Genomic DNA, 21,655 nt, shown 5'->3' with positions numbered 1-21,655 from the left:
CCCCCTGTAGTCATTGGTGCCTCTTCCGGCTGTATTAACTCACCTGTAGTCATTGGTGTCCCTCCGGGCTGTATTCACCCCCCTGTAGTCATTGGTGCCCCTCCGGGCTGTATTCACCCTCCTGTAGTCATTGGTGCCCCTCCGGGCTGTATTCAACTCCCTGTAGTCATTGGTGCCCCTCCGGGCTGTATTCACCCTCCTTTAGTCATTGATGCGCCTCTGGACTGTATTCACCCTCTTGTAGTCATTGGTGTCCCTTTGGTCTGTGTTCACCTTCCTGTAGTCATTGGTGCCTCTCCGGTCTGTATTCACCCCCCTGTAGTCACTGGTGCCTCTCTGGTCTGTATTCCACCCCCTGTAGTCATTGGTGCCCCCTGTGATGTATTCAACCTACTGATGTTATTGGTGCCCCTCCTGTCTGTATTCACCCCCCTGTAGTCATTGGTGCCCCTCCGAGCTGTATTCACCCTCCTGTACTCATTGGTGTCCCTCCAGTCTGTATTTACCCTCCTGTAGTCATTGGTGCCATTCCTGTCTGTATTCACAGTCCTGTAGTCATTAGTTCCCATCCGGCCTGTATTCACCCTCCTGTAGTCATTGGTGCCATTCCCGTCTGTATTCACACTCCTGTAGTCATTAGTGCCCATCCGGCCTGTATTCACCCCCTGTAGTCATTGGTGCCCCTCTGGGCTGTATTCACCCCCCTGTAGTCATTGGTGCCCCTTCAGGCTGTATTCACCCCCCCCTGTAGTCATTGGTGCCCTTCCGGGCTGTATTCACTCCCCTGTAGTCATTGGTGCCCCTCCAGGCTGTATTCACCCCCCCCTGTAGTCATTGCTGCCCCTGTGGGCTGTATTCACCCCCCTGTAGTCATTGGTGTCCATTCAAGTTGGATTCACCCCCCTGTAGTCATTGGTGCTCCTCCGGGCTGTATTCACCCCCCTGTAGTCATTGGTGTCCCTCCGGGCTGTATTCACCCCCCTGTAGTCATTGGTGCCCCTCCGGGCTGTATTCACCCCCCCTGTAGTCATTGGTGTCCCTCTGGTCTGTATTCACCCCCCTGTAGTCATTGATGCCCTTCCGGGCTGTATTCACCCCCCTGTAGTCATTGGTGTCCCTCCGAACTGTATTCACCCCCTGTAGTCATTGGTGCCCCTTCTGGCTGTATTCACCCCCCTGTAGTCATTGGCTGTATTCACCCCCCTGTAGTCATTGGAGCCCCTCCGGGCTGTATTCACCCCCTGTAGTCATTGGTGCCCCTCCAGTCTGTATTCACCCCCCTGTAGTCACTGGTGCCTCTCCGGCCTGTATTCACCCTCCTGTAGTCAATGATGCCCCTTCGGGCTGTATTCACCCCCGGTAGTCATTGGTGCCCCTCCGGGCTGTATTCACCCCCCTGTAGTCATTGGTGCCCCTTCGGGCTGTATTCACCCCCCTGAAGTCATTGGTGCCCTTCCGGGCTGTATTCACTCCCCTGTAGTCATTGGTGCCCCTCCGGGCTGTATTCACCCCCCTGTAGTCATTGGTGCCCCTTCGGGCTGTATTCACCCCCCTGAAGTCATTGGTGCCCTTCCGGGCTGTATTCACTCCCCTGTAGTCATTGGTGCCCCTCCAGGCTGTATTCACCCCCCTGTAGTCAGTGCTGCCCCTCTGGGCTGTATTCACCCCACTGTAGTCATTGGTGTCCATTCAAGTTGGATTCACCCCACTGTAGTCATTGGTGCCCCTCCGGGCTGTATTCACCCCCTGTAGTCATTGGTGTCCCTCCGGGCTGTATTCACCCCCTGTAGTCATTCGTGCCCCTCCAGTCTGTATTCACCCCCCTGTAGTCACTGGTGCCTCTCCGGCCTGTATTCACCCTCCTGTAGTCAATGATGCCCCTTCGGGCTGTATTCACCCCCGGTAGTCATTGGTGCCCCTCCGGGCTGTATTCACCCCCCTGTAGTCATTGGTGCCCCTTCGGGCTGTATTCACCCCCCTGAAGTCATTGGTGCCCTTCCGGGCTGTATTCACTCCCCTGTAGTCATTGGTGCCCCTCCAGGCTGTATTCACCCCCCTGTAGTCATTGCTGCCCCTCTGGGCTGTATTCACCCCACTGTAGTCATTGGTGTCCATTCAAGTTGGATTCACCCCTCTGTAGTCATTGGTGCCCCTCCGGGCTGTATTCACCCCCTGTAGTCATTGGTGTCCCTCCGGGCTGTATTCACCCCCTGTAGTCATTCGTGCCCCTCCAGTCTGTATTCACCCCCCTGTAGTCACTGGTGCCTCTCCGGGCTGTATTCACCCCCTGTAGTCATTGGTTCCCCTCCGGGCTGTATTCACCCCCCTGTAGTCATTGGTGTCCCTCCAGGCTGTATTCACCCCCCAGTAGTCTTTGGTGCCCCTCCGGGCTGTATTCACCCCCCAGTAGTCTTTGGTGCCCCTCCGGGCTGTATTCACCCCCCAGTAGTCTTTGGTGCCCCTCCGGGCTGTATTCACCCCCCAGTAGTCTTTGGTGCCCCTCCGGGCTGTATTCACCCCCCAGTAGTCTTTGGTGCCCCTCCGGGCTGTATTCACCCCCCAGTAGTCATTGGTGTCCCTCCGGGCTGTATTCACCCCCTGTAGTCATTGGTGTCCCTCCAGGCTGTATTCACTCCTGTGTAGTCATTGGTGCCCCTCCAGGCTGTATTCACCCTCCTGTTGTCATTGGTGCCCTTCCGGGCTGTATTCACCCTCCTGTTGTCATTGGTGCCCTTCCGGGCTGTATTCACCCTCCTGTTGTCATTGGTGCCCTTCCGGGCTGTATTCACCCTCCTGTTGTCATTGGTGCCCTTCTGGGCTGTATTTACTCCCTTGTTGTCTGTTACGCCCACAGGGCGTGAAGATGTATAGTGGACCCACTAGACCACTGATGGTGCAGTGGTAGCTGTATACCCTATACACAAGAGACAGGAGAAGAGCTTCAAATAAAGTAAGGATGTTTATTAAATAAACCACAGTATAGGAGTAACCCCGGCACACTAATAACATGAAAGTAAAGTCTTCTCAACGACAGTCTTTAATTGTTGTGATTTTATTGATTGTGAAAAAAAGGGTGGTGTTACAATCCAACGTTTCAGCTCTACTTCTCGAGCTTTCATCAGGGATATGACTACAATATATACAATAAAAGAACAAAAATCAATAAACTTTATAAAGTATTACAAAACCAAAAATCTAGTGATAGGTGATACATAAGGTGGGGACAGTGTCAAACATCCTTTGTGAAGGTGTGTATGGATCTATAATGATGTGAGGCCAGTGAGTATGTATTGTGGTGTGATACGGTGAACATGTGAGAGGTTGAACAGAGGAATAGAGTGAAGGTGTAAGGAGTTGAAAAGCATGAATGTGTAGGTAGTGTTGAGAAAGGGCATTAGGGGACAGTGAAGTGGAGTGGGAATAAAGGTGAGGTCATCTAAGGAGGCAGTGTGTAAGGGGTGCTCTTGGAAATGTTAAGGCATAAGGTATAAATACCTAGATCCTTGGTTTTGAGGTGTGTGTATAAGTGGTATAGGTTTGCCTTTGTAGTCCAGCTGCTGGAACGGTACCTATAGTAACCACTGAGAAAGGGTATAGGTTAAGGAATAGCAAGGTATATAGAAAGAAAAGATATAAAAGACAGTTTTAGGGGTCACATACCGATGTGTAGGGTCAGCACGTGACTCCCGTCCTAAGGACAAAAAAGCAGGTCAATAAGCTGAGATGGAGAAAGGAAACCCAGTCTATGAAGACTGTAGGGCACCATTACCTTGTGTCCTAAATCTAGTCAGGTGTGGAGGAGGCCGGAAGTGCATGTGGCTTAGTGCAGTGATGTTAAATACTGTCAAGCACTTCCTGATTGGGTGGGGAAGGGGCGGGAATGGGGGGAAGGGCCATCGCCATCTTAGTGAGGTCAAAAATGTCAGAATGAATGTACTGAGCATGTGCAGGGCGGGGATAGAGAATGAGCATGTTTTGACTTGACAGGAAGTGATGTTGGCAGTCGCCATCTTGGTGAGGTCAAAAATGTCAGAATGAATGTACTGAGCATGTGCAGGGCGGGGATAGAGAATGAGCATGTTTTGACTTGACAGGAAGTGATGGTGGCAGTCGCCATCTTGGTGAGGTCAAAAATGTCAGAATGAATGTACTGAGCATGTGCAGGGCGGGGATAGAGAATGAACATGTTTTGACTTGACAGGAAGTGATGTTGGCAGTCGCCATCTTGGTGAGGTCAAAAAATGTCAGAATGAATGTACTGAGCATGTGCAGGGCGGGGATAGAGAATGAGCATGTTTTGACTTGACAGGAAGTGATGTTGGCAGTCGCCATCTTGGTGAGGTCAAAAAATGTCAGAATGAATGTACTGAGCATGTGCAGGGCGGGGATAGAGAATGAGCATGTTTTGACTTGACATGAAGTGATGGTGGCAGTCGCCATCTTGGTGAGGTCAAAAAATGTCAGAATGAATGTACTGAGCAGGTGCGAGCCATCCAGGAAGTGAAGTAAAAAAGGGAGGGTTGTGAGGAAATGTCACATGCATACAGGCGGCCATTTTAACGGTGGGACTGTGCTGAATTCATGCACGGTGATAATTTCAGTGCTGGTTGTGCCTATCAGGTTTCAGAGAAACTTCCTTTTCCTGCCTAAAAACAAAGAAAGGTAATTAGAGCAAGGTTTACATACAAAGAGTAAAATGGCGTTCATATTAACACACTTATGTCAGAAATATCTCCTATAAACCAAAAAACCTTGTGTAGGAAAAGAACTTATTTGGTAGTGATTTTAAACTCCTGATGAAAAACAAAACTAATTCACTATGAAGTGGAATTTAGAAGGGATTAATAATACATTTCAGATTCTCTATTGAGACCGTGTGGATGGAGGGTATTTAGGTGATACATCCAATACGCTTCACGCTCTTTGAGCGTTTGGATTCTATTACCCCCTCGTCTGGGTACAGGGATTTGTTCGATAACCTGAAATTTCAGTTGGCTTACAGAGTGTCTATTCTCCACAAAATGGGCAGGAATTGGTAAAAGTGTTTTCTCACACCGGATGGTTGATTTATGTTTGGAGATGCGGTCTTTCACATGCTGGGTGGTTTCCCCAACGTATCCTAGGCCGCATGGGCATTTGATTAAATAGACGACAAAATTTGAGTTGCAGGTAAAATAGCCATTGATCTTGTACCGTTTGCCGGACCTCGGATGGGTGAATGTATCGCCTTTACTAACATTCGTGCATTGTGCGCAACCCAAACAAGGGAAGGTTCCGTTGCGCACCGTGCTAAATGTCTTCTGCCTGAATGTCTTGAAGTGGGAGCCCACGTCGGCTCTAACCAAAGTGTTTTTTAGGTTCTGAACCCGCTTATGGCAGATGAGAGGAGGATTTTGGAAATTTTCAATCCCCGGGTAAGCCTTTTCTAGTAGGGGCCAGTGTTCAAGGACTGCTTTTTTGATCAGAGGAGAGAACGGGTGATAGGTGTTGATGAACTTAACCCTATTCTCTACACCACAGTCACGTTGGGTAATTCTGGTTTGTTGTTCAGCGTTAATTTTGGGGTATCCTCTTGTTTGAAACTTTTCAGTCATCTCGTCATGTCTCATTTGCCTGATATCAGGTGTTGAGACTATGCGGTCAATTCTGTCATGTTGGGATTTAGGTAGAGCTATCTTCACGTGTCTTGGGTGACAACTGGACCAGTGTAGTAGACTATTACGGTCTGTAGGTTTGACGTAAAGGTCACTTGTAAGGGTGCCAGAGTCAGTTTTAGAGATCATGGTGTCAAGGAAACTGACAGACTGTGTGTTGGAATGTGAGGTAAAGGTTAGGTTCGGTATACTCTGGTTGAGGTCATGTACAAAATCTGTGAGGCTATTGGTGTCACCTGTCCATACACAAAAGATGTCGTCTATGTATCTGAGCCAGGTAAGAGCATGTTTTCTATATAGATGATGTGTGTAGACAAAGTCAGCCTCAAATTTACACATGAAGATGTTAGCGTACGGGGGGGGCTACATTCGCCCCCATCGCGGTACCCCGTGCCTGAAGGTAGAATTGGTCCTCAAAGAGGAAATAGTTGTTGTTGAGGACCAATTTGAGTGTATCGGTACAGAACAATTTCTGGGGTTCGCTAAGAGAGGATTGTAAATCTAGGAACCATCTGACAGCCTCGATGCCAAGATCATGATCTATACTAGTATATAGGCTGTTGACGTCTAGGCTGGCTAATAAACAAAAGGAAGGAATGTCATGGAGGGTTCTAACGTGGTTCAGAAAATCACCGGTGTCTTTGAGATAAGATGGAATTTTTGGTACTAGTGGAGTGAGGATCTTTTCCAAGGTTATTGACAGGGGTGAGAGGATAGAGTCGGTAGATGCCACTATGGGTCTACCGGGGGGCTTTTCCAAATTTTTATGTATTTTGGGGAGTATATAAATGACTGGAGTTATGGGACTTTGTGCAAATACTCTGCCAGTTTAGAATCAATTGTACCCAAATTTAAGTGGAAGTTGATCAAATTGTCTATCTTTCTCTCTATGGAGTAGATAGGATTCGTGGGGATGGGTCTGTATGTCGTGACGTCAGAGAGTTGTCTCTGGATTTCAGACAGATAGTATTTCTTATCCAGTACTACAATGGAGCCACCTTTATCAGCAGGCTTTATGACAATGTCCTTGTTGTTTTTAAGACTTTTCAGTGCTAATGATTCTTCTCTATTAAGGTTATGCTTAAGGTGGTATTTACCATGTTTGATTTCATCTATATACTTATCCACAGAAGCATTAACAAGTGAAATATACGTCTCGACAGGATGATAGAGGCGAGGTGGTTGAAACGTGCTCGGGATCTTGAGTCCGAGATTTTGGGGTTTGAGCCTGTCATATCTATTTTATATTAAATAAACCACGACACAGAACCACGTAGTGGAGCACCGGGCAAGGTCTACCCCTATACAGGGGCTCCCCCGTCGCAACACCAGATGACCTTAATGCCGCAATGCCCGGACCAGAGGGACGACCCATACAGACCGTATAGAGGAGGTGGTGTGAGACCTGGAAGGTCTGAGTAAACACAGAAAGGCTGATCTAGCCTGCGATGGTAACTGGTTGATTCCAAGAGGAGAGCCTTGGTCAGACTGGGGTAGGAACCGGAGTGTCCAGAGGGATCCAGGAGCGGGAACTGCCAGCAGAGGATTCTGAGGAGACAGAGATATTAGAATATTGCAATAGCCTTTAGAACGCAGAGCAAAGCAGAGTGTGGCCTGAGTGGGAGGCAGCGATCCCACAGAATGAACACATTGTTCAGGCAACTCCCTCTTGAGGGAGGATGCCTTTTATGCACCGAGCATCACAGCACAGACAGCCCTAATAGACATCAGGTGCCCTGCTGTTTTAATAATGTGCAGGAAGCGGGGCGCGCCTCCTAAGAGCATAACCAGGAGACCTGCCAAGAGGATGCAAGTTCTTAGCAGAGAAAGGAGCCGCTGATTGTCTGGAGCCACGGACAGGGTAAGTAGTAGCAGTGGAGCTGCGAGATAGGCGCCGGTCTCCCTGCGCAGCAGAGACCGTGCCTGCGGCTGAGGGCATGACAGTACCCTCCACCTTACGCCCCCCTTCTTCAAACCTGCCAGGAACTTTCTAAGAAGCATCAGGGCATTAATGTTCTCCTCAGGCTCCCAGGATCTCTCCTCAGGACCATATCCCTTCCAGTCAACCAGAAAGAGCGACCTGCCCCCTCTTCTCTTCATGGCCAGGATGTCCTTCACTTCATAGACATCCTCGGAACTGACAGGAGAAAGAAATTTACCTGGATCCTGGGTGAAGCGACTGAGAACAACTGGCTTCAGCAGGGAGACATGGAAGGAGTTATGGATCCGTAAGGAGGCTGGCAACTTCAAACGATAGCACACATCGTTGATCCGGTGGAGCACTTCAAAGGGACCAATGAAACGAGCCAGTTTATAAGAAGGGACCTTAAGACGGATGTGCCTGGAAGACAGCCATACCTTATCTCCGGGTTGGTAAGGTGGCGGATCCAGATGTCTCTTATCCGCATGCTCCTTGGTCCGAACCGATGCCTGCTCCAATGAGGTCCTGGTCTCTGTCCAGACCTTTGAGAAGTCCTTTGCCAGGGACTCAGCTGCAGGATTGCCGGAAGCAAGAGGCAGTGGAGTCGGGATCCTAGGATGCTGTCCATAAACAATGAAAAACGGGGAGTTAGAGGAGGAGTCACCGACATGATTGTTGTATGAAAACTCCGCCCATGGTAGCAGGTTGGCCCAGTCGCTGTGGTTACCATTCACAAAGTGTCGCAGATAGTTTGTGAGGACTTGATTCACTCTCTCCACTTGGCCATTAGATTGTGGGTGATAGGCCGAGGAGAAGTCCAGGGTGACATCCAACAACTTACAGAGGGACCGCCAGAAGCAGGAAATGAACTGAACTCCCCTGTCAGAGACAATATGGAGTGGAAGTCCGTGAAGCCAAAGGACATGCTGAATGAAGAGCTCTGTGAGTTTAGGAGCGGAAGGAAGACAGGAGAGTGGAGTGAAGTGTCCCATCTTGGAGAACCGGTCAACAACAACCCAGATTACTCCACAACCGGATGATGCTGGCAGATCTGTGATGAAGTCCATGGCAATGTGTTGCCAGGTAGCAGACGGAATCGGGAGCGGAAGGAGGCGACCAACTGGCAGTTTCTTGGGCGTTTTGTTACGAGCACAGGCGGGACAGCCTGCAACGAAGTCCAGAACATCTTGGCGCAAGGTGGACCACCAGTAGTATTTAGATATTAGTTGTAACGTCTTCTTTTGACCGGCGTGTCCGGCCAGCTTAGAAGAATGACCCCAGCGGAGAACTCTCCTCTTGTCTCTTTCAATTACAAGAGTCTTACCGGGCGGGATCTGCGACAGACTGACTGGAGCTACCGTGATCATCTTGGATGGTTCAATGATATGCTGAGGCTCCTCTTCAAGGTCGTTTGACAGGAATGACCTGGAAAGCGCATCAGCTTTGATATTCTTCTCTGCAGGGCAGAAATGGAGAGAGAAATTGAAACGAGCAAAAAATAAAGACCAACGAGCCTGGCGAGGGTTGAGTCTTTGAGCTGACTGGAGGTAGGACAGGTTTTTATGATCTGTGTAAATGATGACTGGATGAACTGCGCCTTCAAGCAGATATCGCCACTCTTCTAAGGCTAACTTAATTGCCAGTAACTCTCTATCCCCAATTGAGTAGTTACGTTCGCAGGGCGAGAATGCCTTGGAAAAGAATCCACAGGTCACCATCTTACCGGTAGACAGTTTCTGAGTGAGGACCGCTCCGGCTCCAGATGACGAAGCGTCCACCTCCAGGAAAAACTGCTTGCTGATCATTGGTCTGTGAAGAGCCGGGGCAGTAGAGAAGGCTTGTTTAAGGGAAGTGAAAGCCGACTCGGCCTCAGGAGTCCAATCCCTTGGTTTGGCACCTTTACAAGTCAAAGCGGTGAGTGGTCTTACCAGGGAGGAGAAGTGAGGGATAAATTGCTGATAGTAATTGGCAAATCCCAGAAACCGCTGTATGGCCTTGATTCCCTCAGGTCGGGGCCACTTAAGCACGGTGGAGACCTTCTCTGGATCCATCTCGAGACCTGTATCAGAAATGATAAAGCCAAGAAAGGGTAACGATCTCTGTTCAAACAGACATTTCTCAAACTTCACGTAGAGGCGATTCTCTCTCAAACGTTGAAGAACAAGACGAACATTCCTCCTGTGAGATGGTAAGTCGGGAGAAAATACCAGGATGTCGTCCAGATAGACCACCACACAAACATAGAGCAGGTCACGGAATATGTCATTGACAAACTCCTGGAAGACGGCGGGCGCATTGCTTAGTCCAAAGGGCATCACCAGATATTCATAGTGACCATCTCGCGTGTTGAAGGCGGTTTTCCACTCATCCCCTGATCGTATCCTGATGAGGTTGTAAGCCCCACGGAGATCCAACTTGGTAAAAATCCTGGGACCTCGAAGACGATCAAAGAGCTCTGGAATTAAAGGAAGAGGGTATCTTCGGCCTCCTTCTTGACGAATACATCCGCGAAGGACCAGTAGGCAGCGGGTAACCCGGGTAAGGTTGCAGGAGGACGCGGGCTTGAACCAGGCAGTACGGGTACGAGGCAGTGATTGTGACAAGACTGACCCCATCGAAGGACATCTCCTGACTGCCAATCCAGGACGGGTTCATGATGGCGCAGCCACGGAAGACCTAGTAGAAACAGTGGAGAAAGATTCGGTAACACAAAGAAGGCAATTCTCTTCTTGTGGAGTGCTCCGATTTGAAGCTCCACCTCATCGGTGATACCAAGAATGGGATCTTTCAGGGGTTTTCCATCTACGGAGATGATGTGCCGGGACGGCTGCAGAGGAGTGATAGGGATCCCGAACTGCCTGGCCACGGCTTGCTGGATGAAGTTTCCACCAGATCCAGAGTCCAGATAGGCCATCTCAGAGAACCGCACCTTTCCGAAGATCACCTGTATGGATATAGTTAGTGGAGGTGAGGAATCATTCTCACCTAGGGAAGCCTCTCTTACCTGTCCCAGGTGGAAGAGTTTCTCCGGCCTCTCCATTCCACTGCATGGACCGGGAGCAGGGCGTCCACCAAAGCGATGCGGATTCCTAGCGGACATTTTCTCCTGCCCTTTCCTCTTCACCTTAACGCGATCAAGCTCCATGAGTTCATTCCTAGAAACCGGAGCAGGACAAGACGGAAACCGAGGTTTCGGTGAAGAAGATGAAGGACGATGAAATCGCTTCTCGAGAATCCTCTCCCTGCAGCGCTCCTGGAGACGCAGGTCAATTCGAATGGCGAGGGATATGAGATCATCCAGGGTCTCAGGTAGGTCCCTGACTGCCAATTCATCCTTGATTCTTCCGGATAATCCTCACCGAAAGGCTCCGACCAAAGGCTCATTGGTCCACTGGAGCTGCGAAGCCAGGGTACGGAAACGGATGGCATACTGACCAACAGAGAGAGAGCCCTGTTGCAAATTGAAGAGAGACTCCATAGCAGATGTGGCACGACAAAGCTCATTGAATATCTTGCGGAAGGTATCCAGGAATACCTGCAGATCAGACACGATGGGATCATTCCGCTCCATTAGGGGGTTGAACCAGGCTAAAGCCTCTCCCTCCAGGTGTGAAGCTAGGAAAGTCACCTTGGCCATATCAGTTGTTACTTATGACTGTTCAACTGTAAAGCGCTGCGGAATATGTTGGCGCTATATAAATAAAGATTATTATTATTATTATTATTATTAATGCTGAGGCGAAAAACAAAAATGCAGCAAGCATTGGTTGAGAAATCCTCTGCACAACTTGGGGTCACCATTGTAACGAGGAGGTTTGCAGAGACGAGGACTGGGTCCTGTAGAGGGCGCAACCATAGGATGCAGCACTGGAGGCTGAAGGACTGGGGATGCAGCAACCAGCAGTACTTTAGTTAACTGGTCCTCCACAGAGGTTATGTAGTCCAACAAGCGGGTCTGCATCTCTAGTTGGTGAGTGAGTTCCAGATGGAGCTCTGCTAGCTGGGTGGCGTTGGTGGGCTCGGCAGCCTGTAGAGTAGACATATGGGTATCCAAAGTTTGCATAAAGGCCACTAGCTGATCCTGACTCTGTCGAAGCACAGCCAGCCCTAATAGACAACAGGTGCCCTGCTGTTTTAATAATGTGCAGGAAGCGGGGCGCGCCTCCTAAGAGCATAACCAGGAGACCTGCCAAGAGGATGCAAGTTCTTAGCAGAGAAAGGAGCCACTGATTGTCTGGAGCCACGGACAGGGTAAGTAGTAGCAGTGGAGCTGCGAGATAGGCGCCGGTCTCCCTGCACAGCAGAGACCGTGCCTGCGGCTGAGGGCATGACATAGTCATTGGTGTCCATTCAGGTTGGATTCACCTCCCTGTAGTCATTGGTGCCCCTCCGGGATGTATTCACCCCCCTATAGTCATTGGTGCCCCTCCGGGCTGTATTCACCCCCTGTAGTCATTGGTGTCCCTCCAGGCTGCATTCACTCCCGTGTAGTCATTGGCGCCCCTCCGGGCTGTATTCACCCTCCTGTAGTCATTGGTGCCCTTCCGGGCTGTATTCACCCCCCTGTAGTCATTGGTGTCCATTCAGGTTGGATTCACCCCCCTGTAGTCATTGGTGCCCCTCCGGGCTGTATTCACCCCCTGTAGTCATTGTTGCCCCTCCGTGCTGTATTCACCCCCCTGTAGTCACTTTTTTCTATGACGTCATCCTTTATCTTTGCACTGTGTTTTTCCCTCCCCCTTTTCCAGGGGCCATTTCTGATTATTTCCCAGGACTTGGACGTACGAATCTGTTTCCTCACGGTGGCGTTCTGACTGTCAATCACACTGTAGCAATATGTTATATGTTAATGTGGCCTCTAGGGGTCTCACTACTTTGATGTGTGTAATATAGAGTGTAAGAACTTGTTGGTCAGTTGTTGTTAGCAGACATCTTGTAATGGAGGAATGTATCACAAGTCTCATGTAATAAACAAGCCTGGAGATCTCCAAGGAGTGTGATCCTTGATCGGAAATACATAACAGAACATGGTGGCAGCTGGGCACAGAACCTGCAAATCCTCAGAGCTTGTGTGAGGCTGGGACTAGACAGAGGATCACAGCACCTGTGAGGACAGACTCCCTGACATTACTGCAACATGGAGACTGGTCTGAAGCCAACTCAGGGACTGGATGTGACTTCATGTAATCTGCTCAGACTTGGAGACGTTGGAAGGAAGGGTGTACACTGTATGTGGATCTCACAGTGGCCCCCAGTGATGACAAACGGAAAGTGAAGCTGTTTTATGACCTTATTGGGGAAAATGGCAGAGAATTAGCCCACGCCTTACTCCCACACACAGACAACCTCCTTCTAGCACATATTGTGCAGGCATTTGATAAACACTGTGACCCAAAGAAGAATGAGACAGTGGAAAGATATAACTTTTTCACAAGACATCAGGAGGATGGTGAAAATGTGGACAGATATCTGACAGAGCTGAGGAGGCTGGCAACAACATGTGGAGAGATCAGGGACAGTCTAATCAAAGACAGAATGGTGTGTGGCATAAGAGACAGTCATCTCAAAGAAAGATTACTGAGAGAGGAAGACATGACTTTAGAGAAATGCATGCAAATCTGCAGGGCTGCTGAACCGACAAAACACAGCCTGAAGATGATGGCAGGCACCAGTGAAAATGATAAGGTACATGCAGTATCTATGAAAGGAAAGACAAGACCAAGCTCCCCTATAAGCACTGTCCACTGCAAGTATTGTGGGAAAAGACAAGAGAGAGGCAAACTCAAGTGTTCAGCATATGGTGAAACCTGTAGATTATGTGGAAAGAAGAATCATTTCTCAGCTGTCTGCAGGCAAGGAACAGGCAAACAGTACAGACAGCTCGACACTGTGACCCCCGACACTGACAGTGCAGAGGACATTACATGGCTACAACTGCAGCAGAGAATGTCAATGTAGTCAGGCAGTCAGTAGGCAAGGATGCCAAGCAGCTTTATGCAACATTCTTGTTGGATGAGAAGCCCATTAGATTTCAGCTGGATTGTGGAGCAAGCTGCAATGTAATTCCATCTGCTCTGCTGAACAAACAGGTTTCTATTGAGCCAACTGACAAGGTCCTGGTGATGTACAACAAAAGTGTTCTGAAACCGATGGGGACATGTAAGCTCATGATACGGAACCCATGTAACAGAAAGAGTTATAGAGCTGAATTTACCGTGTTGTGGGTCACCCTCCCAGGGCTGTGGGGTACTCGGTACCGGGCCGGTGTCAGGGGAATGTGTCACAGTAGTGGTGACCCGGTCCGTGGCCCTGGGCGCCCAAGTAATGGGGGAATGTAGTTAATGGAATGGAATAGTTTGTGACGCCACCTGTGGTGCTCGGCAAGGGAGGTATTAAGCCGAAGCTGCAGACAGAGCCTCTGGGACAGATGGTATGATGCAGCAGTGATGGTATAGCCCTCCACAGGCAGGGATGATGTCCCAGGGCAGTATAGTTGTAATGGTTGTGGAAAGGCGCAGGCAGTGTAAAGAATGGTACCCAGATGTAGCGGTGCTGAGCAGGTTGGCGCAAGAATGAATGGAGGACACCGAGGCTTGCAGTTCCAAAGCTTTACTCACAGTCTTCGGTACACAAGGCCTCCGGGCGGTATCCTCAGAGATTCAGCCAACCTCCAGGCCAGATGGAAAGCTCTTCTCGAACACTCCGCCAACATGTATCTTTCCTGAACGACTCCTCTATTGCGCCTTAAAGTGTGAAGAGCTCCAGTACCGTGGTACTCTGGAGTTCCTCCTGTCAGATGTTCCCAAGAACTCTGCTCGTATGGCAGACAGCTGTAGCCTGCTTCGGGGACTCCCTTCTTAGAGTCCCAGCTCTCTATCCGTGTTGCTGTCGTGCCTCCTTCTTTCCCGTGCCAGCTGGCTCAGATCACTGAAGCAGCTGCAGCACTCCTTCCTCCATCCCTTCTTCCAGGGATCCCCACTCCTCCCGAGTGGCTTCCTTCCTCACTGACCTTCTGTCAGACTGACCTGTAATCCTACACTTTCCCACTCTTTTATATATCTCAACTCCACCCACCTCCCAGCACATCCAGTGTTCCAAGCAGGGAACCACCAGAGGTGCTCTGCTACTCTCCAAGCACTGAGCCGCAATGTGGAACTTCCTAATATAGGAGGCATTGTTTCTTGAACGTTACAAACAATTCTATCTAAATTCTAAATTAAACAGTGCAAATTTTCCTTAATTCAGAAGTGCTGTACTCTGTAACACATTTCTTTATCATTTTTCTCTCTTCAAGACGCTGACCGCAAGTACCTGGTCCGTCACCTGTCATGTTCAAACCTTTATTCTTAATTCTCTATCAAAACATTCCTAATTCTCTGTAAAAGCCATTTCTCAATTACTAATACTCTTATAAAACACATTATCAAATACTTTACAGTAAAACATTCAAAGATTCTCGTAAGTGCTGGACACCACTCCCAGCCGGGATTTCTTGCAGTGTCCTTTGAGGTAGACATCATCTTCGCAAAGTGTCCTTATTAGTGTTGAGCGATACCATCCGATACCCTAAAATATCGGATCGGATGGTATCGCCGATTCCGATACCGGAAGTCCCATTCAAGTCTATGGGACTTCCGGTATCGGAATAAGAAAAACCCTTTTCTGTCCTTGTACAGCCCCTCGGGGGGGTGTACGGACCTTCTGGGGGTCTGTGCCGACTGCCCGGGGGTCTGTGCGGACTGCCGGGGGTCCGCACCGGCCTGCCGGGGGGCTGTGCCGGCCTGCCGGTGGTCTGTAACGACTGTCCGGGGGTCTGTGCAGGCTGCGGGGGGCTGTGCCGGTCTGCCGGTGGTCTGTACCGACTGTCCGGGAGTCTTTGCAGGCTGCGGGGGTCTGTGCCGGCCTGCCGGTGGTCTGTACCGACTGTCCAGGGGTCTGTACCGGCCTGCCGGGGGGCTGTGCCGGCCTGCCGGTGGTCTATACCGACTGTCCGGGGGTCTGTGCAGGCTGCGGGGGTCTGTGCAGGATTGTCCGATGGGACTACAAGTCCCATCGGGCGATGCCTGCTACCATGACGGTGATTGACACATTAGCAAATGATGGGACAGTAGTAGTCCCATCATCCGGCCTATGTGTTGAATGTACAAAAAAAAACAATACATACTACATACATACTACATACAAACTACATACATGCAACATACATACTATATATACTACATATATACCACATGCATGCAACATACATATATACCACATATATACTACATGCATGCAACATACATATATACTACATGCAACATGCCTACTACATATATACTACATGCATGCAACATACATACTACATATATACTACATGCAACATACATACTACATATATACTACATGCAACATACATACTACATATGTACTACATATATACTACATGCAACATACATACTACATATATACTACATGCATGCAACATACATACTACGTATATACCACATATATACTACATGCATGCAACATATATATACTACATATATATTACATGCAACATACATACTACATATATACTACATGCATGCAACATACATACTACATATATACTACATGCAACATGCATACTACATATATACTACATGCATGCAACATACATACTACGTATATACCACATATATACTACATATATACTACATGCAACATACATACTACATATATATTACATGCAACATACATACTACATATATACTACATGCATGAAACATACATACTACATATATACTACATATATACTACATGCATGCAACATACATATATACTACATATACAGTGGGGCAAAAAAGTATTTAGTCAGTCAGCAATAGTGCAAGTTCCATCACTTAAAAAGATGAGAGGCGTCTGTAATTTACATCATAGGTAGACCTCAACTATGGGAGACAAACTGAGAAAAAAAAATCCAGAAAATCACATTGTCTGTTTTTTTTTCCCTTTTATTTGCATATTATGGTGGAAAATAAGTATTTGGTCAGAAACAAGCAATCAAGATTTCTGGCTCTCACAGACCTGTAACTTCTTCTTTAAGAGTCTCCTCTTTCCTCCACTCATTACCTGTAGTAATGGCACCTGTTTAAACTTGTTATCAGTATAAAAAGACACCTGTGCACACCCTCAAACAGTCTGACTCCAAACTCCACTATGGTGAAGACCAAAGAGCTGTCAAAGGACACCAGAAACAAAATTGTAGCCCTGCACCAGGCTGGGAAGACTGAATCTGCAATAGCCAACCAGCTTGGAGTGAAGAAATCAACTGTGGGAGCAATAATTAGAAAATGGAAGACATACAAGACCACTGATAATCTCCCTCGATCTGGTGCTCCACGCAAAATCCCACCCCGTGGGGTCAGAATGATCACAAGAACGGTGAGCAAAAATCCCAGAACCACGCGGGGGGACCTAGTGAATGAACTGCAGAGAGCTGGGACCAATGTAACAAGGCCTACCATAAGTAACACACTAGTCCACCATGGACTCAGATCCTGCAGTGCCAGACGTGTCCCACTGCTTAAGCCTGTACATGTCCGGGCCCGTCTGAAGTTTGCTAGAGAGCATTTGGATGATCCAGAGGAGTTTTGGGAGAATGTCCTATGGTCTGATGAAACCAAACTGGAACTGTTTGGTAGAAACACAACTTGTCGTGTTTGGAGGAAAACGAATACTGAGTTGCATCCATCAAACACCATACCTACTGTAAAGCATGGTGGTGGAAACATCATGCTTTGGGGCTGTTTCTCTGCAAATGGGCCAGGACGACTGATCCGGGTACATGAAAGAATGAATGGGGCCATGTATCGTGAGATTTTGAGTGCAAACCTCCTTCCATCAGCAAGGGCATTGAAGATGAAACGTGGCTGGGTCTTTCAACATGACAATGATCCAAAGCACACCGCCAGGGCAACGAAGGAGTGGCTTCGTAAGAAGCATTTCAAGGTCCTGGAGTGGCCTAGCCAGTCTCCAGATCTCAACCCTATAGAAAACCTTTGGAGGGAGTTGAAAGTCCGTGTTGCCAAGCGAAAAGCCAAAAACATCACTGCTCTAGAGGAGATCTGCATGGAGGAATGGGCCAACATACCAACAACAGTGTGTGGCAACCTTGTGAAGACTTACAGAAAACGTTTGACCTCTGTCATTGCCAACAAAGGATATATCACAAAGTATTGAGATGAAATTTTGTTTCTGACCAAATACTTATTTTCCACCATAATATGCAAATAAAATGAAATAAAAACAGACAATGTGATTTTCTGGATTTTTTTTTCTCAGTTTGTCTCCCATAGTTGAGGTCTACCTATGATGTAAATTACAGACGCCTCTCATCTTTTTAAGTGGTGGAACTTGCACTATTGCTGACTGACTAAATACTTTTTTGCCCCACTGTATACCACATGCAACATACATACTACATATATACTACATTCATACTACATATATACTACATGCTTGCAACATACATACTACATATATACTACATGCATACTACATATATACCACATGCATGCAACATGCATACTACATATATACCACATATATACTACATGCATGCAACATACATATATAATACATATATACTACATGCAACATACATACTACATATATACCACATGCATGCAACATACATATATACTACATGCACACTACATATATACCACATATATACTACATGCATGCAACATGCATATATACTACATATAAACTACATACATACTACATATATACTACATGCAACATACATACTACATATATACTACATGCATGCAACATACATATATACTACATGCACACTACATATATACCACATATATACTACATGCATGCAACATGCATATATACTACATATAAACTACATGCATGCAACATGCATACTACATATATACAACATATATACTACATGCATACTACATATATACCACATGCATGCAACATACATACATACTAAATATATACTACATGCAACATACATACTACATATATACTACATGCATGCAACATACATACATACTACATATATACCACATGCATGCAACATGCATACTACATATATACCACATATATACTACATGCATGCAACATACATATATACTACATATATACTACATGCATGCAACATGCATACTACATATATACTACATGCTTGCAACATACATACTACATATATACTACATGCATACTACATATATACCACATGCATGCAACATACATATATACAACATATACAGTATACTCCATGCATGCAACATGCATACTACATATATACCACATATATACTACATGCATGCAACATACATATATACTACATATATACTACATGCTACATACATACTACATATATACTACATGCATGCAACATACATACTACATATATACCACATGCATGCAACATGCATACTACATATATACAACATATATACTACATGCATTCTACATACATACAACATATATACTACATGCATGCAACATGCATACTACATATATACCACATATATACTACATGCATCCAACATACATATATACTACATATATACCACATGCAACATAAATACTACATATATACCACACATATACTACATGCATGCAACATACATACTACATATATACCACATATATTCTACATGCATACTACATATATACCACATGCATGAACATGCATACTACATATATACCACATACTGTATATACTACATGCATTCAACATACATATATACTACATATATACTACATGCAACATACATACTGCATATATACTACATGCATGCAACATGCATACTACATATATACAACATATGTACTACATGCATACTACATATATACCACATGCATGCAACATGCATACTACATATATACTACATATATACTACATGCAACATACATACTACATATATACGACATGCAAGCAACATACATACTACATATATACTACATACATGCAAAATACATATATACTACATGCAACATACATACAACATATATACTACATGCATGCAACATACATACATACTACATATATACCACATGCATGCAACATGCATTCTACCTATATACTACATGCATGCAACATGCATTCTACATATATACTACATGCATGCAACATACATACTAGATATATACCACATATATACTACATGCATGCAACATACATACTAGATATATACTACATATATACCACATGCATGCAACATACATATATAAAACATATATACTACATGCATGCAACATACATATATACTACATGCAACATGCATACTACATACTGTATATACTACATGCAACATACATACTACGTATATACCACATACATACTACATGCATGCAACAAATATATACTACATATATATTACATGCAACATACATACTACATATATACTACATGCATGCAACATACATACTAGATATATACCACATATATACTACATATATACCACATGCATGCAACATACATATATGCAACATATATACTACATGCATGCAACATACATATATACTAAATATATACTACATACAACATGCATACTACATATATACTACATGCATGCAACATACATACATACTACATATATACCACATATATACTACATGCATGCAACATATATATACTACATATATATTACATGCAACATACATACTACATATATACTATATGCATGCAACATACATGCTACATATATACTACATGCATACTACATATATACCACATGCATGCAACATACATATATAGAACATATATACTACATGCATGCAACATGCATACTACATATATACCACATATATACTACATGCATCCAACATACATATATACCACATGCAACATAAATACTACATATATACCACACATATACTACATGCAACATACATACTACATATATACCACATATATACTACATGCATACTACAGATATACCACATGCATGCAACATACATACTACATATATACCACATGCATGAACATGCATACTACATATATACCACATACTGTATATACTACATGCATTCAACATACATATATACTACATATATACTACATGCAACATACATACTGCATATATACTACATGCATGCAACATACATACTACATATATACTACATGCATACTACATATATACCACATGCATGCAACATGCATACTACATATATACTACATGCAACATACATACTACATATATACGACATGCATGCAGCATACATATATACATACTACATACATATTACATATATACCACATGCAAGCAACATGCATACTACATGCAACATACATACAACATATATACTACATGCATGCAACATACATACATACATACTACATATATACCACATGCATGCAACATGCATTCTACATATATACTACATGCATGCAACATGCATTCTACATATATACTACATGCATGCAACATACATACTAGATATATACCACATATATACTACATGCATACTACATATATACCACATGCATGCAACATACATATATAAAACATATATACTACATGCATGCAACATACATATATACTACATATATACTACATGCAACATGCATACTACATACTGTATATACTACATGCATGCAACATACATACTACGTATATACCACATATATACTACATGCATGCAACAAATATATACTACATATATATTACATGCAACATACATACTACATATATACTACATGCATGCAACATACATACTAGATATATACCACATATATACTACATATATACCACATGCATGCAACATACATATATGCAACATATATACTACATGCATGCAACATACATATACTAAATATATACTACATATATACTACATACAACATGCATACTACATATATACTACATGCATGCAACATACATACATACTACATGTATACCACATATATACTACATGCATGCAACATATATATACTACATATATATTACATGCAACATACATACTACATACACTCACTGGCCACTTTATTAGGTACACCATGCTAGTAAGGGGTTGGACCCCCTTTTGCCTTCAGAACTGCCTCAATTCTTCGTGGCAGAGATTCAACAAGGTGCTGGAAGCA

General features: G+C 45.3%; 1 protein-coding gene across 2 annotated transcripts in view; it reads right to left on the bottom strand.

Moving 5' to 3' along the window:
• Positions 1-3,036: 3,036 nt before the first annotated feature.
• The window catches only part of LOC141076078 (IgGFc-binding protein-like), a 364,579-nt gene continuing 345,960 nt past the window's right edge, over positions 3,037-21,655 (bottom strand). The window contains exons 4-5 of one of the 2 annotated variants that reach the window (XR_012227404.1): positions 3,770-4,646; positions 3,037-3,691 (exon numbers count right to left, since the gene is read on the bottom strand). Coding sequence is in view for 1 of the 2 variants with exons in the window: in XM_073563325.1 (XP_073419426.1) it covers positions 4,624-4,646 (23 nt within the window). In the remaining variant the exon portion in view is untranslated. Of the gene's footprint in view, positions 4,647-21,655 lie in introns of both variants that reach the window. The other variant, XM_073563325.1, reaches the window with a different exon arrangement.

The sequence above is a fragment of the Dendrobates tinctorius genome, unplaced genomic scaffold (assembly GCF_039654945.1).
Source record: "Dendrobates tinctorius isolate UK_male_01 unplaced genomic scaffold, ASM3965494v1 ptg000386l, whole genome shotgun sequence".
Lineage (NCBI taxonomy): Eukaryota > Metazoa > Chordata > Amphibia > Anura > Dendrobatidae > Dendrobates > Dendrobates tinctorius.
This window is presented reverse-complemented; position numbering and strand designations above follow the sequence as displayed.